The following is a 27,722-nucleotide window of genomic DNA, read 5'->3' as shown; positions in this document are numbered from 1 at the left end:
TTTGCACAATTTTCTTATTTCAATTCAAGCAAGGCTGAAAAGCTATTGAAACAGCTCACAATATCAGCAAAGTGTTTGGTCCAGGAACCACTACTGAATGCAGCACACTATGTTGGTTTAAGAAATTCCGTGGCAGCAACGAGTGTCCTGAAGATAATGAGCATAGTGGTTGGCCATTAGATGTTGACAATGGTCAATTAAGAGGCTTAGTTGAAGCCAATCCACACACAACTGTTCTAGTGCTTATTTCTGAATTAGACGTAATGTATACAACGATTTCGAACCACTTGAGAGACATTGGGAAGAAAAAAAACTTGGTAAATGGTTGCCTCACAAATTGAACGACAACCAAAAGAAACGTCATTATGAAGTGGCATTTTTCCTTTTATGCTACAAGAACGACCTGTTTTTTTGACTGGTGATTTGCGATGAAAAGCAGGTTCTTTATGACCACCAGCTATGCTCAGTTAAGTAGTTAGACGTTGATGAAGCTCCACAACACTTCCCAAAGCCAGAGTTGCACCAAAAGAAGGTCATGCTGATTGTTTGGTGGTCTGCGACTGGTTTTCTCCATTACACTTTTTTGAATGCAAGCAAAACCATTATGGCCGATAAGTACTGTCAACAAGTGGATAAAATGCATCAGAAACTTCGACAGCAACACCCAGCATTAGTTAACAGAAAAGGCCCAATTCTCCTCCATGACAATGCCTGACCGCACATTGCTAAACCGACCCTGCAGAAGTTGATTGAATTGGACTACGAAACTCTGCCTCATCTGCCATATTCTCCCGACCTCTCACCTACCGACTGGCACTTTTTCAATCATCTTGACAACTCTCTCTACCGTGCTAGAAAGCTACTAACGCCCGACAGTATCCTGTACCTCTATAAGGCCACCATTCGCCCATGTATGGAGTATTGTTGTCACATTTGGTCTGGTGCATCTGCTACTAGTCTCTCGCTCCTAGACAAGGTCCAAAAGAGAATCTCCTTGATTGGTCCTGAACTGTTATCTAAGCTTCAGCCTCTGTCCCACCGACGAAATATTGCATCCTTCTGCCTGTTCTACAAGTATTTTAATGGTGAATGCTCTGACGAACTGCAAGCATTTGTGCTCCCACAACATAAATACCTTCGACAAACCAGACAAGCAGCTAAATCTCACTAATACACAGAGATACCTAGATGTAAGAGAGCTTTCTATTCCAATAGTTTCTTCCCCAGAACTGCTAGACTTTGGAATTCCATTCCGGCTCCCTACTTCCCCAACTGTACTGACATGCAGAAGTTCAAATGTAACGTGAACTGACATCTTGCTGTCCAACTCTCTACATAGTATCCCAGTAGCTTATGTTCCTGATCTTGGTCCTGGATATGACCTTAAACTATATCCAGTAGTGAGGCTCCAGCTTGCGGGCTTTGGGGAGTGTGGAGCCACCCTTTAATTACCATTGCTCCCAGGTCCACTCTGACCCGGAGTGGTAGTACCTGTTAAGGTCCCAGCTATGGGTTAAATAGAAACCAACTTAAAAGCAACAAATATATACTATTGAAAAAATTTTCTTCAAAATCTTTGGATTCGGCATTAAATAACCCGAAATGGGTTGATATGTCGTAAAAAAAAAACAACCCATTATATTCCTGATAGTAGCCCCTTACACCAAAGTGGCAATGTGCCTTGTTTGGGGTGAAGCGATATCAAAAACTCCTGCAGTGATTTCATTGCCACAAGCACACAAAATTTTTAAGTTACTGGCAAAAGTGTGTTGATTCTGATGATGCTTTTTTTTTTATTAATAAATTTTTGTTTGAGCCGAGATTTGTGCATTTGAATTTAAAAATGAAAAACCACAAGAACTTTCTTGTCAACCTGAATAATAAAAACAAACTTTTAGATTAAGTTATTTCTATTTGTGATAAGGTTTTTCGACCAATGTACAGAAATTCTCAAAATAGTGCCTTAAATATTGACACAGGAGTGCATCAGGATTCTCTACTGAGTTAGTTGCTTTTCGTTTGTGTCTTGAGAGGATTGTCCAGGGAGTTCCTTATGTCTTATAAGGAAAAGGTGCGAATGAAACAATCGAAGATCTGTTTGTTGAAGTAAAATCTTGGAAACCTGTGGAAAGTGAATGATGACCAGTAACCACTGCTGAAAAACTCCCAGGAAGAAGAAAATACCCCTGCTCAGTTTGGTAAGAGGTCGTCATAGCCATTCACTTTTTATTGTATTTGTAAGCATTGGAAATGAAATGGAATTACTAGTAGGCTGTTGTGTGCAAGATGTGTCAGACAATGAAGATAGATAGAAACGCAGACGTAGAGAATGTATGTCTGGATGGTGAAGCTATTGAGGGTGTTCAGAAGTTTTGTTACCTTAGTGATACCATTGCACTGAGTGGAGCAGGTGCTCGTGGGATTGCAAGTGTTAAGAATGGATGGAGTAAGTTCAAGTAACTACTGCCATTACTAACTAGCAGAGCATTACCACTGTTGACCAAGGGGAGAGACTATCACACATGTGTATACAGTGTGATGAGCTATGGAAGTAAAACTTGGACATTTGTTACATGGAGAGAAATGATATAATAATGATACAGTGCATGTTTGATATGAGTCTTAAAGACAGGCTTAGATTTGATGACCTCAGGAAGATTAAATCTGAAAAGTATATGGAAATCTGTGCAAAACCAGAAACTTTGATATTATGGCCATCTATAATATAAATCTGACCTGTCTGTTTAAATGTATGCATGTATGTTTCTCAAAAACTTTTGGAAGCGACGGATTTTCTCAAAATCAGTATTGCTTTTTTCACCGATATTTTTCAAAGTCATCCCCTCTTTTTGATTGTCGAGCCTTAATTTAAACCTATGTCACTTCCGGTTTGGCGATGGATGCAACAACAAACGTCACTTTTTTTTTGTTTTTTTTTCCTCCTTCGTGGTACAGGTTAGAGCCTGCCTGCCTACCTACTACCACTTTTTTTTTTTTTTTTGCTCAACACACACCTCCAAACACCCGGGCAACACCAGGCACCCAGGCTAGTCTATATAAAGCAAAATGGGTGCGCGCATTTTTGTATGTCCAAGAAAGGCTTTTTGTGCCGGGCTTCTCGGCAAGGTACTATTTTGGAGAAGTTTCCTTTCCTTATACTTCCTAGATTATATCTCAGATTTGCAAATGGATGTTGTCTCTATCTTTATTTTGATTGACTTTTAAAAAACATCCCTGGTTTCCAATGTTTGTTTGTCTTTCTTGTATAAATAAAGTGGAGCTAATTAAAGCAAACAGCAGTGCCTGGCCTTCTGGGTCAGCATTTCTTGAAGGCAATCAGCTTTGATTTGAGGTGAGGGAAACGCTTCATATCAGAAAATTGCTATTCATTTGGACACTGCCAGAGTTTCTCCTTTTTGGGACGAGCTGGTTTTCCCCAACATCGTGGGGAAACAAGTAGGTGGCAGAAAGCTGGAAACTTAACTGGCCTACAGGCAGACGTTCATTTCTGCGCCATTACAAACTCGTTCATTTTTTTCATCGCTAAATTGGAACACTTTACACTTCCGCTCGCGTCATGGCGCAGTAGTAAACTCTCAGGTTTTCTTTCACTTTCTTTTCTGTCTTCGCGTCACGGGTTCAAGCCTGCCTGCCTACTAACACTTTTTTTTTTTTTCACACACCTATGAACACCCAGGCAATGCTGGGTACCCCTGCTAGTTTAATATATAAAAGGCAAAATGGGCGTACGGGTATGTGTATGTCCATGAAAGGGTTTTTGCATTGGGGTTCTTGTGTCGGTTAGATTCCGGGAGAAGTTTCCTTGTACTTTCTAAATCCAAATATCTCAGGTTCGCAAACGGACACGATTTCTCTTTTCATTGAGTTTTAAAAAATTCCCGCCGTTCGGTCGTGTTGGCTGTTTGTCTTTTTCATATAAATAAAGCGAAACTAATCAAACTCAACAGGAACTGCCTGGCCTTCTGGCCGGGTAGTCGTCCTTGGTCAATGTAGGGGAAGCCTTTCATACTGAGACAATTACTATTTATTTAGATACTGCCAGAGTGCCCCCTTTTTGGGTGGGGGGGAGCTGGTTTTCCCTCACATTAAAAACGACCTTCGTGGGAGGTTTAAAAGCAACGCTATTTCTGCAAGTGATCTTTTTGATTGACTACATTTACGTTGAATGCTTTACACCTCCGGTTGCATCATGGAGTAGAGGTAAGACGTAAGATTTTCTTTCACTTTCTTTTCAGCCTTCATGTCACAGGTTCGAGCCTGCCTGTCTATTACCACTTTTTTTTTTTTTTTTTTTTTTTTTTTTTTTTTTTTTTTTTAAACACCTCCAAACACCCGGGCAATGCCGGGCACTCAGGCTAGTATTCCAATAATGGATGAGAGTTTTTTTAGTGAGTAAATTGGAGAACAGTTGAGATAACAGGCTCAGTTCAGAGGAAAGCCAAGAAAAACGAAGAAAATGATAAGAATAGACTTGAGACAAAAAGGAAAAAGATTTGGTTAGTTTGGAAGTCAGTTTCTTAAAACCATCCAACATATGCCAACTCCTGACCTGAAATGGAACACATACATCGTCTGTTGCCAAGGTCGCTGGAAAAATGGTAGGATCCTTCTATCGCTCCAGAAGATATCTCACTGCTGATGTAATTCTCTATCTATATAAAAGCCAAGTACGTCCAAGGATGGAGTACTACTGCCACATCTGGGCAGGAGCTGCTGAAAACAGCCTATCCTGCCTTGACAGAGAGTACAAAATAAACTTCGTGGCTTAGTGGGGGATGCCCTTTTCTCTTCCCTGCAACCTCTCTCCCATAGAGGAGACGTTGCAAGCTTGTCTTTGTTTTATCGTTATTTCCATGGTAAATGCTCATCTGAGCTCCAATCTCCGGTCCCCCCTTCGCCAATCTTTCGCGAAAAACACCCGTCTAGCTGAAACTACTGTCACTAATTTTTCCCACTCTTTATCTGTGCCTAAATCAAAACGTAGATTCCATGAACAAAGCTTCTTTCTTACAAGTGCACGCCTGTGGAACATTCTTCCGTTAGCCTGTTTCCCACCTGACTACAACTTGGATGTCTTCAAGTCCAATGTAAACAAATTTCTGATAAACCGCCCTCTTAAGACACACTATCAAATCTCCATTACTAACAATTACTACGATATTATCTCATTGATTACTGTACATGCAATAACCCTTATCCCCGAGTGGCTTCCGGGCCTTGATAAGTGGTGACTACCATGTAAAAAAAACAAAAAACAAAAAAACGTAAAACTAACGTTAAACCTAATTTTATCTATAAAACTGTGTCTGTCACCATTTAAAAAAAAAAAAATTTTTTCAACTGTATTTCTGACACGAGATCACAAAGCGGCGTGAGGTGGGTCAAATGATTGCCTTTTTTTGTGGATTGTTTTTTTTTATGGGTCTTTAGCCGGTAAAAATAGCTGCTAAAGGGTGAAAATTGTAAGAAATTGGAATTTGACAGGCATAAGTCGACTTAAAAGTTCCCTTGTACACATGCACAAATATAGATATGTTTATACGTTAATGTTAGTTTATTTTTAGCTATTTCATATCCTATTGACGATAGCTAAAATGGTAATGACCAAGGCTGGAGTGCTATGTGTTTTGGTTTCAGTTTCAATTCTAGCTGATGGCATTCAAATATTTTTTTTTTTTACTTTTGAAAGCACAACCTATATATTAGGTACAATATGATAATGAGTAGAGGGATTGGGTCTTTAATTATAAAAGAATCTGTATAAATTAAAATATCATATTTAAGCATATTGTATGACAGGGCATGATTAATATGTATTCAGAACAAATCTTTGACTGGAACACATTTTTCAACATGAATTCTCTATTAAACAATACAAAACGAAAATAACTTCACGCAATAGCAAATACAATGTAATAAAGTTCTTCGATGCGGAATAATCCCGATTATTTTCCAGGTCACTTTTCCGCTTTGTTTATTATGAGCAATAGGACATCCACCTTTTTGTTAGTTTCATTTGAATTGAAATATAAAAAAAGCTAGAAATATTTTTTTTTAATAAAATCTGCACGATGTGGATTCATTTACCGATATTTTTATGTCAACATGGTTTGTGAAAATCTTTCACTTTCATATTTTTTTTTATTTAGTTTTTCGCTTTTCATTATTTTTCGTGCGTGATTAAAATTTAAATTTACTCTTATGCTTTATACCTCTTTGGGCATTTATTTTCATTAATAATCTCACTTCATCCTTTAAGAATGTGGGGGAGGGGATGAGATGTAATTAACTGCAATCTCACGGAATATTTAATAAGCATATACATACAAAAAGTTCATCTAATATTTCATACTAGCTGCCTGTGTCCCGGCGTTGCCTGGGGAAAGGAGATAAGGTACAGAATATTTAACATGACTGTAAATGTTTTTTATTTTATTTTAATTTTTTTATCCAGATGATGCCATATTTTGTTTGTAAATATGTATAACAAAGTTTGTATGTGACTTAAGAGAGCAAATATTTTTTCTGAAATCATCTGTGACAGAAATCCAATACATTTTTCGGTTCAAGTAATGTAGAAGCAGCATGTTTTTCTTATTTACTTTGTAATATTTGAATGTTGGCTTGAGTCAAGTTACAATTTTAAAAACAGATCTGGTCCAAATGTAATTTAGCTTGAAAATTTTGAAAAGGGATTAAGGTGGTGATAGTTGTGCAAGGAGTACGTTTTTATTATTTGTATTTTTTAAAAAATTTATTTTAAAAAAAAGAAGTTTTTTGCAGTCTATTAACATGGTGATAATGGATTTTTAAATTTGTACGTAAAATGCAAGGATACATGGAGTTTAACAGAAATGTGCTTTAAAATTTTTTTGAAAAGCACTGGATTTAATATTTACACCTGGGGAAACAACAGCTCAGGACTGGCACCTGTGGCGCTGATCCATCATATCTGGTACCAAACAATATGAAACAGAAAGAAGACTAGTGGCGATTAAGAGGCAGGCAAAACAAAAAACAAACAAACAAACAAAAAAAACAAGCAGAACAGCCCTGACCTTTGTCTGCCTTCTCTGCCCATGCAGATTCTGTGCTCAGATTGGTCTGAAAAAACATCTGTGAGCCAAACACTAAAAGAGGAAATTGAAATTCTTGGCTACGAAAAATCAGCTGCCGCCACCACTGATAACTATGATAGTTATTTATATTATACATGTTATTATAAGTAAAAAAAAAAATTTTTTCTAGGCGGTGAACTTTAAATTAAAATAAATCACAGAAAAAAAAAAATACTTTTATTGTCCAACAATATGTGGTTTATTCAAAAGATGAATTTTTTTTGCATTTATAATTTAAATATAATTTGGACCATATGGCCTCTGCGTATATGGCATAATCTAAAGATCTAATGTTCACAATTCTACACATTAAATTAGGCTGTATTTTAGCAATCATGTGTCGAATGTTGTCTTCCAAGTGGTCTATCATGTCTGATTTACCACACATCACAACTAAATCCAGAGAAATGCCAAAAAGGACTGTCATGTAATTAGCTGGGAAACAGGCTAGTGAAATAGTTCCACAGGTGGGCAGTTCTAGCAAAGAAGTTTTGTTCATGGAATTGGTATTTGGATTTAGACACTGATAGAGAGTAAGGTAACTTGTAGTTGTATCTTGAGTGCTTTTTGTAAAAGTTTGACAGCGAGGGGGGGGTCTGAGCAGCTCATTTCCAGATGTGGCAACAGCATTCCATTTTAGGGTGTATTTTGTTGAACAGACTGTTGGACATTTATTACTGAAACTTGATGGACAAGTCAGGCATAAAAATATAATTAAATTCCAGAAAGGATTGTGAATTTCATTAATAATTTCGTGGGTGCTATTTCTTTGGGGGGGGGGCAGATTATAAATTCATTCAATTCTTGAAATTTACTACATTTGTTTCATTTTTAGATTTGATAGAATTTAATTGACTTGGAAACCATTAAAAAACAACCAAACAAAAAAAAAAATAAATAAAAATACGGTTGAAATGCATAATTATGATTCATTTATGTATTATGAGTCAATCTATGAGTTGCCAGATTTTTGTTGGATGATAAATTATGTATATTTTTTTTCATTCTGAATAAAATAAGGAGCATCAATTTTTTTGTTTATTTGTTTTTGCATGACATAAAGGTTTAAATGTTTTTCTTTCTCTTACAGATTGAAAGAAGAAAATCGACGCTTGTTACAGGAGAAGCATGAAAATGAACAACTAATTCAGTTGTTAGAGACTGAAAAAGAAGTTCTTAGTAGAAATGTAAGAAAAGATTTTTTTTTATTTCCTCCCCCCCCTTTTTTTTTTTTTGATTCAATTTCGTTTTTTAGTTTTAATTCATGGTTAGATCATTCTACCATATATCTCATTACTGATGTATATCTATACAGGCAACAAATCCTAAAATGGAGTACTGTTGCCACATCTGAGCAGGGGCTGCTCAGAACACTTATCCTCCCTTGGCAGAGTTCAAAACCAACTCCATAACCTAATAGGTGATGCCTTTTCCTCTTCTCTGCAACCTCTTTCCCACAGAAGAGATGTTACAGGCTTGTCTCTGCTCTATCATTATTTTCATTGTAAGTGCTCGTCTGAGCTCCAGTCTATGCTCCCCGCCCCCTGCTAATCTTTCAACAAAAAATACTCGTCTAGCCAAAACCACTATCCAAAATTTTCCCCACTCTCTATCAGTACCTAAATCTAAATTCCATGAACAAAGCTTCTTTCCTAGAACTGCCAGCCTGTGGAACTCTGTGGTCTGCTTTCCAGCTGACTACAATATTGTCATCTTCATCCAACGTTAAACAGATTCTTGTCCTCTTAAATAGTCAAATGATACCAAATTTCCACTACTAACAATTGCTATGCTGTTGTCCCAATGTCTACTGTACACACATTAACCCTTATCCTTTAGTGGGCCCCAGGCCTTGATAAGTGGTGACCCTTTTGTAACAAAAAAGAAAAAAAAAATTATATGAAGGGATATTGCTGGATACAAGTGTCCTTTGTGACACAAATCTATAAGCACTCTGTAATCTCCCAATTTTGCATATTATTTTCCTGTACAAAAAAAAAAATGTATGCATACAACCTATAACAGTTATAAGTTGGTTGTGTGTAAGCGTATTTAAACAAAAAATGTTAATGAAAATTTATGCCAACATTATGTCCCCCTAAAATACTCCAAAGATACTGAAATTCAGGGAATATTTATTAATTGATGCCTAATAATTAGTGTTAAAATTTCACAAAAATCAAAACTATTTGAATTTTCATGCTAAAGCTTTCACCCCTATTTTTGCTCACTAAACTAAATATAGCCCACATTACTCTTGCCTGCACTTAACATCTGTATTCCAAAACTCATAATGATCAGTTAATTAGTTTAAGAGTGAAAGTTACACATACCGTACTTTATATATATATATATATATATATATATATATATATATATATATATATATATATATATAGTCTGGGTAGGTTTATCCATTAAAGGCATTGAGTGAAATTTGAAAATCAGTAAGAGACGTGTTACATTTAAAACTTTAAAGCTAAATAACAACGCGATTTTTTTTTTTTAAAACCTTTATCTCTTATTTGATTTTCAAATTTCACTCAATGCCTTTAATGGATAAACCTACCCAGACTATATATATATATATATATATATATATATATATATATACCCAGACTTTCAAATCATGAGCGACCAGGGACCAAGCACGCATAATTTTCCGGCTACAGAAAAACCACAGCTAACATCAAGTGGACTTAACTTAAAATTCTTCCATTCGACATCATGATGAAGAATAAGAGGAAATATATATATATGTACAGATTGAAAAAGGAGTGTATATTTCCGAAATATATCTCTTTTTAAAAATAAACATTCGTTTATTTTATAAAGGTTAAAAAAAAAAATTGGTGTTGTTATTTGGCTTTAAAGTGTTACATGTAACACGTCTCTTATTTGATTTTCATATTTATTTATATATATATATATATATATATATATATATATATATATATATATATATATATATATTTAAATAGATAATTCAAAAGTAAATTTTGAAATTATTTTTTTTCATGATATGACAAAGAAAAATCTTGCAATTGTGTGATTAGATTCTGAAGGATTTCTTTGATGCAAAATGCACGTGCTCAACACGAAGCTAAAGTGATTGTAAAGCACAGATCAAAATATAGTTCTTCATGCATCGAATAAGGAGTTATGTGATTATTATCTATTGACACACTGGTTCTCGTTATATCATCAAAGTTAAGTCAAGTTGAGCCTGGTCAGTACTAGATGAATGACCATTTGGAAATTCCAGGTGCTGTATGTAGGAGGACGTCAACCAGGTGCTGTATGTAGGAGGACGTCAACACCTCCCTACAATAATGCAAAAACAGAACGTCATCTCCCTTAACCAGGATATACATTTTTTGTTTTGATCCCCTCCCCCACTACTACCACTTTTTATTTATTTTTTTTTTTTAATTCTTCGGGGTTCCTTACTACACCACCTCAACACACCCAGGCAACGCCAGGTACCCTTGCTAGTTAATTATAAATAATAGATAGTATATATATATGTATATAAATAGAAATAAAGTAGTTATATATATAAATAAAGTAGGTAGTTATATACACTTTTAGTCATTCAATAAATTTAAAAATTGCTCTATCTTATATATCGAGCAATTTTTGTTTAAATGGAATCGTACTTATAGAATATTACTGAAAATATTTTGTAAGACTTATAATCACAGGTTTTCATACCAGTTGATAGTTAGATAATTTTATTCTGAAGTACGTATGTATGTATGTATATATATATATATATATATATATATATATATATTGCAATCATGAAGGGAAGACTTTTCTTATTCATGATTAAAAGTAAAATAATAAAACACCTGTCTTTTTCTTTTTTTTTTTTTTTTAAAGTGGTGGAAGAAGAAGAAAAAAAATAAAGGGGGAGTCAGCTGCCCGGTTTCGCTCTCGCTTTCTCAAAGCTGTAAAGGGGAGAAATCAAAAATATGTACATTATTAAAATAAGGTTCCGTTGCGTTCCGTTATCAGTGAAAAAAAAAAAAAAAAAAAGTTTTATTTTAATCGCTTCCCTGTTTTTTTTTTTGTTTTTTTTTTTTACACATAACAGAATTTAACTTTAAAATCCCTCGATACAGCTTTGAGAAAGCGAAGGCGAAACGGTCAATTGACTCCTCCCTTTATTTTTTTTCTTCTCCTACCCTTCATTTTTATTATTTTTTTTTAAAGGGTGTTATACGTTTTTTATTTTTAATCATGAATAATAAGTCTTTCCTTTATGATTACAGTATTTAAGTTTTGTACCCCATCAAAGAACTATTATATATATATATATATATATATATATATATATATATATATATATATAGAAAAGGTTAGATAATGCAATTAAGAATAGAAAATTAGATCAAATATTTGTAACACGTCTTCTTCCTAAGATTAAGGGAGGTGGTGTTTGATCAACACTGCTGGGGAGCCATGATGTAATATGCTGTTTTGTTTTTAAATCCCTGAAACAGTGTTTCATGGTAAGCAACTGATGATCCCTTTAAAAAAATAAATTATTAGTGCTATGGTAAATTCTAGAGCCGTCTGATGCAGTGATTGAATGACTTTTTTTTGTATAGTTTTAAAGGTTAAAAACTTCAAAGACAATATATATATAATATATAGTAATTTATAAAATATATATGGCGATTAAGCTACACTGAATATTCTGCGTTTCATCCACTATAGGATTCGTCAGGCTTATGCACCTGACGAATCCTATAGTGGATGAAACGCAGAATATTCAGTGTAGCTTAATCGCCATATATATTTTATAAATTACTAACTAGCTCTACCTACGTATTGAGCACTTTTGAAGTAAATACTTAAAGTTTACGCATAAATCTATACTTTCGTATATTGAATTTGTGTGAGTAAATGAAGTAGTTTATATGTGTGTGTGATAATATATCTAGATATTTACATCTAGAAACAAAATAGGTTTAAGGTTTCTAAAATTTGTACTAGAATTGTCCACAAAGATCCGTTGCATAGTGGATAGAGTACTTGGTAAATTCAGTTGTAAATGTTACACTCCTGGAAGTTGAAGGTTCAATACTTAGTGCGAATGACCCCAAAATACAATTTGACTTCTACCTAGTCATAATGAAACAAAAGCATGCTACTCTCGTGAATTGATTACAGGATTCTGTTTGAAATTCTGTGCAGATGTCCGACATCTGCACACACACACACACACACACACACACACACACACACACACACACACACACACACACACACACACACACACACACACACACACACACATCATGTCTGTGTTTAACAAAATGATTCCAGAATTTGACAAGATACACCTGGCGAAAGTCGGAGGTTACATTGACCGAAACGTTGTGAACATCACACTCAAGATAAGAACAATAGTTGGAAGAATCCAAATATGAATAATCAATTCTAATCTCAAAAATTCAAAACCATAATCGCAAATGTAGTTCTGAAAGTTCAAAAGCAAAGCGGTCATAAACAGTCTACAAGCAAAACCATAATCAATCGCATATAGACCTTTTTGTCTTTTTTATTTTGAATCCAGCTGTTCATATGCAACAAAGAAAATGCACATGTAATCTTGAAGTTAAGTAAGGCTTGTCACTTCTAATTGAAACAAAACAAAAAAATGCAATTAACCGGCATTCATTAAATCCATTTCCTGTTTTACAGCTTTTTTTTATTAAAACTTCGAACACATTAATTTTGTTTAAGTAATACTTAGTTTTATTTTATTTGCTTTTTAAGAACACTTTTTTTTTTTTACCTGACCTCATAATCGGAATGTTAACTTTTCAACGCAAAAAAAAAATCTGTAAGCATTACACTATTAGACATTATTTTTCCTAAGAAACCTCCCAACTGACAATATGTCCCCACATGAGCAGCACCGGATGTATACCGCTAGTAACATTTATCTCGTCTCCCCCAAACTATAACAGGTTGTGCAAAAGACATAAAATAACTTTCAAGGACTTTCTCCTCATTTATCACAAAATAATGTGCACTCTAAAAGATTTATAGTTTCTACGTTCAAAGTTGGAAGCTGTGAAAATCTGACAATCTTATTCGAAAGAAATTAACATTTAAATTTATAAGATCTAAAGGACATTTTGTGATATCTATAGTTGAGTTATTCGGATGAATACACTGCATCTTTTATACATTACTATTATTGTTCCTATTTACAATGCCTTCCCACGGGACAGTTAGACACCGGGGTCGTTATTCATTGGTTTAACATTATTAGTATTCATTATTTTAGCATCCATTTTACATGTTCGCATGTGTGCATTCCTTCTTTTTGCAGACTTTTATCCTCATCTTCATAGTTGTTGTTTCACCACGTTTTGGCCAACTCATCCTCTGACCTTCTTCAAGTGATTAACCATGACAGAATAGGAATGCTGAGTTTTGTAACTTATCCCCAGTAATTACTGCCTTCCATATATTGGGAATAAGTTACAAGACTCAACATTCCTATCCTGTTGCAGTTAATCACCTGAAGACAGCTGAAATCAGTTAATCACCTGAAGACGGCTGAAACATGGTGAAAAAACAAATTATGAAGACGCGTATAACAGTCCGCAAAAAAAAAAAAATGAATGCACAAATTAGAAAGTCTCACCTTAAACGATTAAAAAAAAACATTAACAAAACAAAAAACTAATGCTGGCATATGTCAAACAGTTTTTATAAATTGACTTCTAACCGATTTCAGTCTGGGTCTTTATTTAAACTACATATCCTGAAATGTGTCAGATCTTTCCTTGGTTGAAGCAAGATTTTTATAGGCCAGATTCTATTCTTGACGTTAATGCAAGTTATCTGGTGGAAACTAGTGTTTTATATTGAAACCATCTCTAGGTGATTGCCTAACAAGTTATCTGGTGGAAACTAGTGTTTTTATTGAAACCATCTCTAGGTGATTACCTAACTAGTTATCTGGTGGAAACTAGTGTTTTTATCGAAACCATCTCTAGGTGATTGCCTAACAAAACTAAAGAGCGCTTCACTTGCTCTTCTTGTACATCAAAAGTGAAAGAGCTGAAATGATTCAGATTCGTGGTTTAAAAAAATCTTTAAAATTAATGCATGTGACCTTCAAAATAATTGGAATTTTAAATAGCAAACCTTTTTTGTTTCTCTTTTTATAGTGGAAAATTATTGGAAAGATAAATTTCAAGTTTGTTTACTTTGCATAGAACAGTATAATTTTTTAATAAATTATCAACTTAAAAGTAGCAGACACATAAAATGTTGGAAGAATTGAATAAGAAAGCATGAATTTACGTAAGATCTGATTAAATATGGGTAATTCCATGTCCAATCATCCGGAGCTTGAAACCCATGTCCTCATTCTATAACGCAGCATATGCGTTAACACACAAATGTTTGCATCGTGCATCTATCAATCTGCATATTTAGCAATGTAAATCCTATTTCAAACTTTTAAGTGTTGAAGGACCAACGAAAATTCTATTTAATTAATCTTTATTTGGAAGAAATTAAATCAAAACACTTTTTCATTGTAAATAACATGGACCAACGTGCTGCAAAACAAATCAGTGGACTTGCTTTGTAAAAAGAAAGATATCAACCAAAAAAATTTGAGAAATCTATTTGAAAAAGATATTATTTTTATATGTGTGTGTGTGCATCTGTTTTCTTTCTTTATTATCCCACCCTCATCTGCTACACAGGATTACACTGTCAAAACTACCTGACAGATTTCTTGAATTTTGATCCAGAATAGACTTCCATTAAATTTTGCTTTTGATCCAAAAAAAGAGATATTAATAGACATTTTCTAGTTCCACGGTTCGATCGTATATAAAATATTACAATGATTTAGATAAGAGATATGGGGGTGGTAGTGGTGTTTGTATGTACAGTTTAAAACTGACTTTAATAGGTTTTTTATAGAGGGAGTTCCCCTCCCCCCTCCAAAGGAGACTATGATCTCATTTATATTGTTTTGTTATTATATGAGTGAATTCAATACCTTAGAAGTTCGTGAAAGTAGTTTGATTCATCTTAAAAAGAAAATAAAGTAATATTTAATGAAAAATGCTAAAACCATTTAGTTGTGATCAAGTAAAAATAATGACCCCCCCTCACCGCCCCACATACCCACAATTGTTAGGAAGTAAGTGAGAAAAAGAAATATGACAACAAAGAGGAAATAGGTTTATCAGCAAAAAAATGGAGAGGAAGTTGTTAACCAAGGTACACAAAAAAAAAGCTGAATAGGATTGTTAATCAAGCTATGACAGTAATTTGGTACAAAGAACCAAACAATGGCGGTCAGTGTGTTTGGAGTTGGTTTGTGATCAGTTTTGCGGGGTGGTGATGAGTTTTGCGACAGTTGGGGATGATTTAAGACAGTTTGGAGTGAGGATTATTGTAAGTTAGACACGATCAAAGGCAGGTTGTGGCTTGGACCAGATCGGGAGAGTTTTCTCTTAGCTGCATTGATAGTGCAGATATCTTTTCTAGATTAACAATGAAGGCACAGACCCTTCCAGTGAACGATATTTGGACTACTAAATGCAAACCGTTTCAAACATATTCTCTCTCTGTCCTTATTTAACACCATGTAAACCTTAATTTTTCAGTGAAAAATATTCCATATTTATTTCAAAATCAATTTTATTTGTGGACAATTGTTTCTACACATTTCAAGAATATTTTTCATATTTTATAAATAATCACTGATATTCATGAGAAGGCTTCATCAATGTTAGGCTGAAAAGTTAAAATGCATCCAAAATTAATTTATACATCTGTTTTTCACTCAGAATTCAAAGGAAAACCTTATTTAACGTTTTTTATATTAAGGTTCATGTTTATTGTTTGTTTTTTCTCTCAATTGTTTGAAAATAAAGTATCTTTGAAAGAAATATGAAATGTTCTTCTCTGAATAACTAATGTTTTATATGTTAAATTAAGAGCTCTAGTCATACACTATTAAGCTACTATAATGCCCCGTAGGGCATTTATAACTGGGAAACAGGCTAATGGAACAGTATTCCATAGGCGGGAAATTCTGGGAAAGAAGCTTAGTTCATGCAATCTGCATTTAGATTTAGGCACAGATAGAGTGGAGGAAATCGTATATAATGGTTGTAGCTAGTCGAGTATTTTTTTTTTTTTTTGTGAAAATTTGGCAAGAGGGGACCACAACGTGGAGTTCAGTTGAGCACTTGCCATGAAAATCATGATAGAGCAGAGACAGGCTTGCAATGTCTCTTCTGTGGGAAAGAGATTGCAGGGAAGAGAAAAGGGCATCACCTTATTCATGAACAGTGAAATGAAAAATGCAAGTGTACTTGAAGAATCGTGTTTTCAAATGTTTAAATAGTGACCATTATTATCCAATCTACGCTAATATCAGTTGAAGTGTGAGTACATTTTTGGTCTCCCCACAAAGCAGGGATTGGACCTAGTAATTCACTCCTGTTCATTTGTTCGCACTTTTTCAATAACCATGACTTGGATTTTTTTGAAATTTTTCACAAACATTAGTCATGATGAAAGTAAATTTTTGCCAGAATGGATTTTCCAGGATAACTCTGGTTGCCTCCCTAGGGGGCATTATAGGGGTAAAATTGCCTTCAAATCAATCATTTTTCTGTTCGTTTGTTCACACTTTTCTCAATAACCACTCCTTGTATTTTTTTTTTTTTTTTTTTTTTTTTTTCTTAATACATTTTGCACAAACATTAGTCATGATGAAAGTAAATTTTTCACTCGTGGAGAGGGACCCCGCATACTCAGCTTCTTTTTTAGACACTATATTTACTCTTATTTTTCATGAATTGATAAAATTCCATGTCTTTGCTTGATGCATATTCTCACCTTTTTTGTGCACTTGATTTGCAATATAACGCAGTTTATTGAAGGCGGAAACATTTCTATGCACACATGAATAATCAAATTTCATATACTGATATACATTGTGTACATTGAGACATGAAAATCTGAGAAAAAAATTTGAGGTATTTATGTCATGAATAGGTGGATTTTTTTCTTGCCTACAATAGTATGGTTGTAAGTGACATGATTTTAATTTTACAACAAAATACAATCAAACAAGTGTTAACAACTCCAAAAGTCTCACCTCCCACTCCAAATCTCTCTGCAAAAATATAATTTTTATTTTTGAATCTGTCTTTAGATTGATTGAATACCTTTTTCAACATAATGAAATTAAAATAGGTCATCATAAACCAGCCTAGAGTTAAGTGCGTGAAAATAGGTAAATACATATAGTAAAATTCCTTTCAATTTCATCTCATTTAGTGTTATTTTGTTTACATTTGGATGAAAGTAAAATTTAATCTTTTCCCTTTATAAATGTACAATTCTATTCAATTGTCATTTAATTAATTTTTTTTTGCTTTTGTTTTTCATTTTACTTCAAGTGACAAGCAATTTATTTTTCAGTGTTGGCGTTTGTATAGCACTTCCCTTTCAAGGAAACGATTTGCCAGTTTTTGGTAGGGGTAGCTGTCTGAGCCAATATGATACAATCAGCAATGTGGGCAGTACATCATTGATTATCTCCCTTGATGCATCGATAAAATGTGTTTTTGGATTAGATCATGATTATTATTGATACTTTTATATATTTTTTTATCATTATTATATTTTCAGTAGTAGTAGTAGTAGTAGTTGTAAGAGTATTAGTGTTGTTATATGTGGTTGTAGTTTTTCTTATTTACTATCACTTGTAGTAGATGTGTTATAATTTTGAAATACTTGACATACTAAGGATGCTTCATGCCAAATTTGATACAATTCTGTTTAGTAGTTTTGGAGCCTCTAAGTGACAATCGCAAGAAATACTCAGTTGTCTAAATAAAAAAAAAAAAAATGATATAATTCTCATACAACTCAACAGAGAAATTGCCTCGAATAAGTTGGTGGTTCGAAAATGGTATTTCAGCCATTTACATCTTACTTCATTGCTTAGGCGAAGCGGGATCTGGATACTTGCCAACGAGAAATATCCAAGATGGAGCTGGACATGGACAGCCAAAAACAGACTGTAGCTGACTTACAGCAGACCAATGAGTTTTTGGTCGAAAAGGTAGAGCTTTGTGAAAAGGTAAGTGGTGTGACCTTTGACCTCTGGCCAGCTTGACAGTTGAAAAGGAAGTTCAATTCGTCTGAATTATCCAGCTGAAAATTAGTATTTAGCTACAGGACTGCTCTGCTTGCCTTTTTTTTTTATGCAACATGGGAATTTGCATGTGAATTAGTTTTGTTATTATTTTTATGTGGTCTTTATAAACATAGTTTTTATGACATAAATCATGTTGACATATCAGCTCCTGTTAGATCACCAAAGTTAAGTAACGTTGAAACTGTAATGTTGCCGTTATGCTCAAATCGTGTTCATTATAGTTCAAACTTCTCTTGGACCCCACACCATCTAACACTATCAAAAAGAAAGAAAGAAAGAAACAAACAAAAAATAAATAAATCTGTGTCAGCATATTTTCCTTTTTAACAAAAGCTTTTATTACCGTTACTATCCCGTCTCGACACCACTTAAAAAATTTCTCATTGACATATGTCCATCTAACCTGGAAGGTATTTCTCCTTTCTCTGACCGCATGCCGACCACAGCGTCCTTGACTTTACATGTCCATTTTTCGACGCGCAACTTACTTCTGTGACCACGTGGTGTATTTTTTCTCCTTTTTCTTCTCGCACACACTTCATAATTTGCATATGCACTTTTTATGGCTGCTGCTGCTGCCAGTCTCTTTGCTAGCCAGCCATCCTTTGCTGCTGCTATTTTCCCACCCGGTGATATGCACTGTTACAAACTCTGTCAATATAAAAATGGGTGACCATTTAGTAATACCAAGTGCTGTATGTGCTCTCAAGCCTGGAGAGGGATGGATGCCACCAGGCTATTCTTGCTCAACACATTCTGCATAAAATAATGTAGCATCCCCATGACCCGGGAGGATGAAGGGAGGTATCCCTTATCCCAAGCATATCCAGATCATGTAGCAACAGGAATATCAAGCATAGCTAATTTTCAGTTAAGTTCTTTTTTTTCACTTAGTTGAGATTTTGGTACTTTTGCATTTATGTTACCATGCTGATATTATAAGGTTATTATATAGAAAGCCATTCTTAACAAGGGGAGAGGAGGGCGTTCTGTAACTATTCTGTACTTTCACATAACAGTTTAATAAAAAGAAATATGGTAAAATTTGAATTTTAACTTGAAAATACTAAAAAGAAAATACCATAGTGACAAAAGTGCATAAGTAGCAAGATTTTTATCAATTAGAAGTATCATGGGTAATGTTGGGATGATTAATCGGAATAAAAAAAAAATCAGAATTTTTTGGTAGTATTGGAAAAAAGTATGCCTTTTATTTTATTTTTTTTCCAATGCCAAAAACGATTCTTGTTTTGTTTTTGTTTAAAACTTAATTTTTCATTTCTGGTACCAATGATAAAATTGTAAGTATTTATAGATTTTAAACCAACAGTAAAACTAGAATCCATCAATCACTGCTACCCACAATTGTATTTTTACGTTTGCGAATTGGAAAACTCTGTGCCTATTTTCCAATGCCCCAAAACGATTCCTTTAATGTATATTTTTATTTCATTTTGTTTGAAACAAAATCTTCCACTGCTGGCAGTAATGATAAAATAATAAATATTTCTTGAGTTTAAACTACCAGTAAAACTAAAATCTATAGATTATTCCCCACACAAGCATATTTTTTACGTTTTAGAAAATATGTGGACATTTATTTTATGCTTTTACGCTAATCTGGAAAAAAATAACAATTTTATAGTTCAATATTTAGAGATTTATAAAGAATCAGAATCTGTAATTGTATCGGAATGGGGGAAAAATATTGGAATCATACCATCACTAGTTGGTACTAATTGTGATGGTTTCAAGCTGGTTGCTATGAGTAACAAAGGGATGTGTGAAGTGAAAGTTTTTAAGCAGGCTTCCGTTTCCTGGGCGACATTGAATACTGATGGTAGTTGCGAACTTACTATCACTGTTCGCTGTTGTCTTTGAAAATAAGTTTTAGTCTGAATAAGCACCATGTCTTAATATAAAAGATTTTATTTCAGTGAATCAGAAGCCCAAAAAATATACACCTCTTCAATATAAAAAAAAAAAGAAAATACGGTTTCAATATTACATGCCTAATATTGAAAGTCGAAACCCAATTCATATAAAACCAAATTCAAAATTCATTCACTCTGTTTCTTTCAAACCTGCCACAAAGGAGTATGCAAGTAAGTGTTTCCAGCATGATAGCCGGTGAAACATGCAACAAAATAACTAACACAAACTTGTAAACACTTAAAAAAAAATTAAGAATACAGAAAACAACTTAACGAGTCAGCATGATTCAGTTTTCACATTTAAGATACTGCGAGTGTCCCGGATACCAAGGTAGGCAAAATCAGGTAACGTTTCATGCCTGCTCCCCATACTGCCCTATCTGAAGGGTTGATACCAATCATATTGCAAGCAGTCAAGTCGCATCTTATATACTCAAACCAGGTTTTCTTTAATCTTTCCCACATCCTCATGCCTGGGGTATTCATATGCATTATTGAGTTGATGCAAGAGGGGGCATGTTGTATATGCTCAAATTAGAAAGTTGTTGTGTAAAGCATCTAAAATCCACCAATACCAAGATTAAGATAGAGCAATACTGAAGGGATTATTTCCTCTATTTTGCTGTTGCACATGCACTTGATCATGGTGCAGTCATTATGCTGGCACCATTGCAAATTAGAAACATTTAAGGCCTATGTCGCACTTCCATGTACAATGGCAGAGTGAACATAGTCCGAAAAGACCTTGCTCCAAGTCCCTAAAGAATTGAGCTTATATGTAAACATTGGCAGCAGCTTTCTGAACATTCCCCAAATAAGACAAATGAAGAGTGAAATAGTCCATTAATAAACTAAAGGGAATATCACCACCGGTTGTAATACTATTTAAGCTATAGCTGTAGAAGGGGAAAAGATATGTAACTAGCAGAAAATGACTGATTTTTATTTTGTCCTTTTTATTTGTTTATATTTAACTGGCATTGAAAACTCATTTTTTTTCTTGATTTCAACAATCTAAACTGAACTCGATGTATGATACAATGGTTCATATTTTTTTTTCTAGCAGATTATAACACACAGAAAAAAAGAAAAAAAAATCTATTTCAGCATAAAATAACACAACAAAGATTGACAAGCTATAAAATCTAACAACCAGTCAACTTTTATTCAATATTTTATTAGTACTCATTTGCTTACTAATCTACTGACGTGTTTTTTTGTTTGTTTTTCTTATGCATTTATTAAAATAACCAATTACAATGCTTTTAACTAGTTGTACGTACTGTACATTGCCTGATAGTGCTTTTGCTTGCAATTAAAAATTTTTTAATTTATTTTTTTAACTATGCCTTTTTTTTATCTAGAATTTTTTTCCCTCAAACTAAGGAAAGTAACAATGTATGGATGAATACATTTACATCCCATTTTTTTTTTTTTTTTTTAAGATGGCGTCAATATGAATATAATTCTGATTCAGTAAAACTATTTTCTAGACAGAATTAAATTGAATGACATTTGATTTGGCCATTAACAACATGATGCAATGATAAACTCAAATGAACTGATAAAACAGAATCAAATATTGATTTTGTAAGAAAAAGTTATCGATGACAAACATTAAAAAGACTGACTTTACTTTATTATATAGATGATGATTAATTTGTATTTGCAATTGCACTGTTTCATCAAGCAGCATAGCAAACAGTAATTGGGATGTGCTGAATGACTGATTCTTCAAGAAATTCATCTCAAACAATGACCTGTAACATTGCAGGAGGGATTCTTATATTGTTAGGTAATAGCCGGGCAGCACCGAGTAGAAAGCATTTATTTAGTTATCTGTTTATCTATCTATCTATTTGTCTATCTAATTATCTATCTAGCAGAGTAAACAACAGATTGAATCGTGGGAAACAATAAGTTGAACGAGCATTGCAGGTACAGAAATGGTCAAAGGGTAATGTTGTGACAGGTATCAAACTGGGTGGCCGATCAGAATGCACTGGAAAGTATGCAAATGGGGACTGGATTTGACGTGTTAAGGGTTACGGTTTGAATAAGCTGAGTTAATTTTAGTTGGTTTTTGAAATGCCAGAGAGACAAGATGGGTTAAACAAGTCTCCCCATAAGGGGGCGATGGTTTCCAAATGGATGCAGAAAAACCACAAGCCAAAGATTGTTATTTACTCTAGTTTTGCTGTGACAAAATGCCTGGGAGTGAAGAAAGAATATATATATAAACATACAGCGTCTTGTGTCTGTATTACATGTGGCTTGTTATAACAGGACCAGCTCCCCCAAGACGTTGGTGAATCTCCTCAGGAGGAGCAGCAGGAGACAAGTATGTCATGTTTGTGTATTATAAATATACTGCAAACAAAAAATGTTAGGTAATAGCGTAGAAAAGCATTTATTTATTATCTATCTATCTGTCTAGCACAGTAAACAACAGATTGAATATAGGAAACAATAAGTTGTGCAAGCATTGCAGGTGCAGGAAGAGTCAAAAGGTCATGTTGTGACATATAATAAACTGGGTGACTGGTGAATTGCACCGGAACTATGCGAGTGGAGACAGAACATGGCATGTCAGGTGCTCCAGTTTGAGTAAGTTTAGTTGAGTTGGGTCCGAGAAGCCAAGGAAGCAAGATGTATTAAACAGGTCTCCCTCATAAGGGAGCGACGGTCTCCAAATGGATGCAGAGAAATGCCACAAGTCCAAGATTGTCAATTTCATTCCATGCTGCGGTAGACGAAATGTCTGGGAGTGAAATAAACCGATACATAAAAAACATACATCATGTGTATCTTGCTTGTTATGTTGGCGAATCCCCACGGCAGCACCCAAGACAGAAGTGGTCAGCAGCAGACAGGTATGTCGTTATGTGTATTATGTTTCACACACACGCACACCCGCAACCACTAGACAAGTCATGGGCTGTTAAGATAGACATTTAGGACAGAAAGAAAGTAGTCTGTCAAATAAGCAGTTAGATAACATGCAGATAAAAATGATTTAGTGAGAAAAATATGCAACAGTATTCCCACTGATTGTCCATTGTCTTCTTCATTAACAGAAACAGTTGTGCGTCTTTCCTTGACACATAGTAGTTTGCTCATTGGATAATGATGTGGTGACAGTAGCAGTTAGAGAGATTGAATTTTTTTGTTCTTTCCTTTCTTCATAGCTGAAAGAGATGTCGCTGAATCAATTAAAAAGAGCAAAAATTAAATCCATTACTTGTTCTGTATTCATTTTTACAGTTTTCACAAATTTCATCTTCCTTTCCGATTGCTGTAGCATAGGGAAAGACTTGTCATCAAACACTTTGATGCATTATCAGAGAGTAGAAAGTTTGAATTTGAAACTCCTGCTTCTCTCTTTTGTCTTTTAGTCCTCACATTCCATGAACAATGTTTCTAGCTAATGGAGAAGAATTGCTATTTTCTGAGTTGGCTGTTGTTTTGGATAGTGGAATATAAAGATCATCAATCCTCTCTTAATAATCATCATGATTCAATTAATATATCCATACCATAAATCCTTATTCTTAAGATCAATTTTAATCTTGAAAAGTGATGACTCATTTGTAAAAAAAATTCATTCTTAGGCAAGAACTTAAATTTTCTGCCATATAGTTTTTTTCAGACTAAAACTACTTGTACATCTCAGCCTAATCTTTAACTATACTTTGTGACTTCTAAGGGAATTTTCCATTCGTTTGCTTAATTTAATCTAATGTGGAAACTTCCAATTTTAAACTTTATTCTTTATACATCCAACAATCTAACCATGCTATACTGACATATGGTGAGCAAATGAAACACTATTATTCAAATACGCAATAATAAAACCATTAACATATTTTAAGAGGATTTTCACAGATGTTACTAATGTACCAGAGAGTAATATACATAGTTATGGGCGTTGGTTGCATCTTGAAGTAGAGGAGGGGGGGGCTACTAATATTGTAAAAATTGAAAATTTCAAGTGTTTCTATGGCCATATTTTTAAATACTCTGTTTGTCAGTAACAAGGAAAGAAACAATTTTATAAAAATAGAAACCAAATCACTACCCACCATCTGGCAGCTATTCGTCTAGTTTTGGGTGTTCTTTCTTTGTTACACATCTTTGATATAAGTAATCTTAAAAACTTATACTTTTCATTTAAGTTACCTCCCTTGAAAATTAATAACGTAAAACTTTTAAGAAAAGTTGGTAATTTACCTTCTTTTTTTTTTTAATTAAATCACTTCAATTAATTGCTGTTGGCACCCACAAAACTATTGCATATATATAGGAAAAAAAGGACAATAAAATTGCAAACGAATAGCATCAAACATTAATCTATAATAGAAAAGGTAAAATGTGTGTGTGTTTGTATATCTGCCAAAAACTTTTTACGGACGCGTTGGATCATGACAAAATTGGTAAAAATTGACCAAAAACATTCTTTCACCATAAACTGGACTTTTTTTTTACAAGGGGGGGGGGCAATTTTTTTGTCAATATTTTTGAAAGTCATTCCAACCTCATGTCAACGACGTCGCATAAAAGACGTTATTTCGACCACCCATGATGTCACAATTGCAGTGGACACATCGATAAGACCGTTTGCTTTTTTTCACTGCCTTTTCCTCCGATGCGTTATGGGTTCAAGCCTGCTTACTTACTCCGATTTTATTTATTTATTTTTTTCCTCTCTCTCTCAACCAATGGCCTTACACCTCCACATACTCGGGCAAAGCTGGGCACCCCGGTTAGTTTATTATGAACAAAAAAAAAAAATAATTATGCAAACTAGCCATACAAAAGGCTGTTTGGATTGTTACTGTCTCATATATATATAAATTATTTTTTTAGAGGGAATTAGACCTGGAGTCTAAAGAGCAGCATTTATTTTAATGTACAAGTAAATGTATTAATACTATTAAAAGAAAACAGTGCTCATTACTGCTTTTTAATTCAAAATTATGAATCGTCTCTCTCTCTCTCTCTCTCGCTATATATATATATATATATATATATATATATATATATATATAATTTTGAAAGGTTACATTGTATTATTGATTTAAATGTGATTTGTTTTATAGGTGTGATAAATGAAAAAAAAAAGGATCAAGTAAAGAATAGATACCTTGTAGCAGATGCCGCTACCTGGCGGTGACCGGCGCACATTTCAACTTACACCGGTGATTCAACCTTGATATTGGCACAAGCACATGGCGTCGGTTGTTTGTAAACATGTCAAATAGCAAACATGCTCGAATATTCGCCAGCAATTTTTTTTTTTTTTTTAATATATTTACAAAACCTTTGAAGATTTAAAAGAAAAAAAATATACATTTACGATACATTTTTTTTAAGTAACAAAACGAATGTATTTAAATAAAAGATATTGGGTGTCTTTTCTTTCTGTTTCGGATTTTTGCGACCAAGATTGATTTTTATGTACCATGTTTTTGTTTTTTTTTGTTTTTTTTCTGTGTGCGTTTTTAAGACAATTCAATATTTATTTAATTATTCTTTAAAACATTAACTTCAGCGACAATTAATATATTTTTAAAATAATATTTTTAAATATAGAATTTTGATGAATATTCGTGAGCAAGATTTTTTTTAAAAATAAGATATTTAAAAAAATGGGTGTCTTTCTGAGTGCGTTTTTAATATATTTACAGAACTTTTTAATAACCGTTTTATTCTTTTTATCAAACAAAAATAGAACTTTTATAATGACATATATATTATTGACTGTTTTTCAAACATTGACATTTTAAAATTAAAGTTAGTTTTATTTAAAAAAAAAAAAAGACGAAGTGTTTTTTTTTTTCTGCCTGCTTCTCACCTGACTACAACCTGAATGTCTTCAAGTCCAACGTAAACAAATTCCTGATGAACCACCCCCTTAAGTAGACACTTTTATTAAATCCCCACACTAATGTATTGTACATGCAATAACCCTTATCCCTGAGTGGCTTCCGGGCCTTGATAAGTGGTGATCACCTTGTAAAAAAAAGAAAAAAAAAGCCTAACATCACGAGTGCATATGAGAAGTTTTATTACCACACATATAGAAAGGTCTGGCATTTAGAATCAACAGTAGGTTCTTAGATATGACAGGGGTACATTCAAAATTAATGTTTCTATTTAAAGCACAATTTCACAATGATACTTGACTTTTTCATTTTAAACTTGGATTCAAGCCATTATCACTGCACAAGCAGTAATGGCAGGCATATAAAATCAACAGTAGGTTCTTTAAGGGTGCATTCGAAATGAATGTTTCTGTTTAGAGCACAATTGAAACTTGAAGCATGACTTTTGCATTTTAAACTTTAATGCAAACCATTATATATATATAAGCTTCAAAATGATACTGATCTCGTGAAAATCTGTCGCCTCCTTTCAAAAGTTTTAGGCAGACATACATACATTTAAATGGGCAGGCGAGATTTATATATAGATGATGGTAAATCTAACATTGTATGAATTTCATCAGCTGTGTGCATTTTTGCCCTGTTTTGCAATTTTTTTTATTTTTTTTTATTTTCTTTTGAAGATTGTAATGCTGGGTATGTGGCAGCCAAACCAGCTGACAACATTGCCCTGCTTTTTATTGAAACCAACCGAGAGCTCTTTTTAGTATCCTCGTTGTTCTCTTAAATGCAATTGTCTGGATCTCTTTTTCACTTGGTTCACCAAGAATATGCAACTTCATATGATGCAGTAAGCCAAGTGCAGACAATGTAGCACCTATATCAGAACTGTTTCTCTTCATATCCGTTTTTGTAATGTTTGCCATCCTGTAATTTCATAGTTTTGCTGGAATTTGTTGACTTGATATTGCAAAGCATGTATTGAGGATGTTAACTTTGTGTTTTGTCGAACATGTGAATCTTCTGACAACATTTTTTTTTAATAAAATAAATACAATTTTCCCTTTGTAATCGATAGCCTTTTTTATACAAGGTATATATTAAAATGTTTTCTTAGTAATGAGTTAAATATTGGTTTGTATTGTTAAAAAATATAAATTGTATTTTTTGATAGGTTTTAAAATTCTAATATTTAATCTTGATTAATATTTATTTTTAATTTAAATAGAGGAAACAAGAGGAGTTTTTACTCTCACACTCAGAAGTCCTAATACTGCTAGCCATAAAATCTACTCTGTATGGTTAAAGAATAAAAGAAAATCTACTTCTGATCAATTTTAATAGTTAATCCTGATCAATATTTTCTTTTTTGATTAGTCATAAATAGAGAAAATGGGGAGGATATTTTACTGTCAAACTTGGAAGTTTTAATTTCATCTCCTCCCACTATCATGGACACTAGGAAAAAAAATTTAATTAGGCAAAATGTTAAGAGATTCACTCAAGAAAAAGATTGATAGGGAGTTTTAAT

The 27,722-nt window shown here is 33.6% G+C and overlaps 1 protein-coding gene across 5 annotated transcripts in view; it reads left to right on the top strand.

The window, feature by feature from the left end:
• Window positions 1–27,722, top strand: part of LOC145246619 (uncharacterized) — a 538,839-nt gene that overhangs the window by 440,438 nt on the left and 70,679 nt on the right. For 3 of the 5 annotated variants that reach the window (XM_080108291.1, XM_080108289.1, XM_080108290.1), the window contains exons 16-17: window positions 8,230–8,326; window positions 18,160–18,294. In XM_080108291.1, coding sequence (XP_079964417.1) covers window positions 8,230–8,326; window positions 18,160–18,294 — 232 coding nt within the window. The remainder of the gene's footprint in view (window positions 1–8,229; window positions 8,327–18,159; window positions 18,295–27,722) is intronic. The other 2 variants (XM_080108293.1, XM_080108292.1) reach the window with 1 other exon arrangement.

The sequence above is a fragment of the Euprymna scolopes genome, chromosome 24 (assembly GCF_053919585.1).
Source record: "Euprymna scolopes isolate OS-2025 chromosome 24, ASM5391958v1, whole genome shotgun sequence".
Lineage (NCBI taxonomy): Eukaryota > Metazoa > Mollusca > Cephalopoda > Sepiida > Sepiolidae > Euprymna > Euprymna scolopes.
The sequence above is the reverse complement of the archived record's forward strand: the minus strand, read 5'-3'. Positions and strand labels throughout refer to the sequence as shown.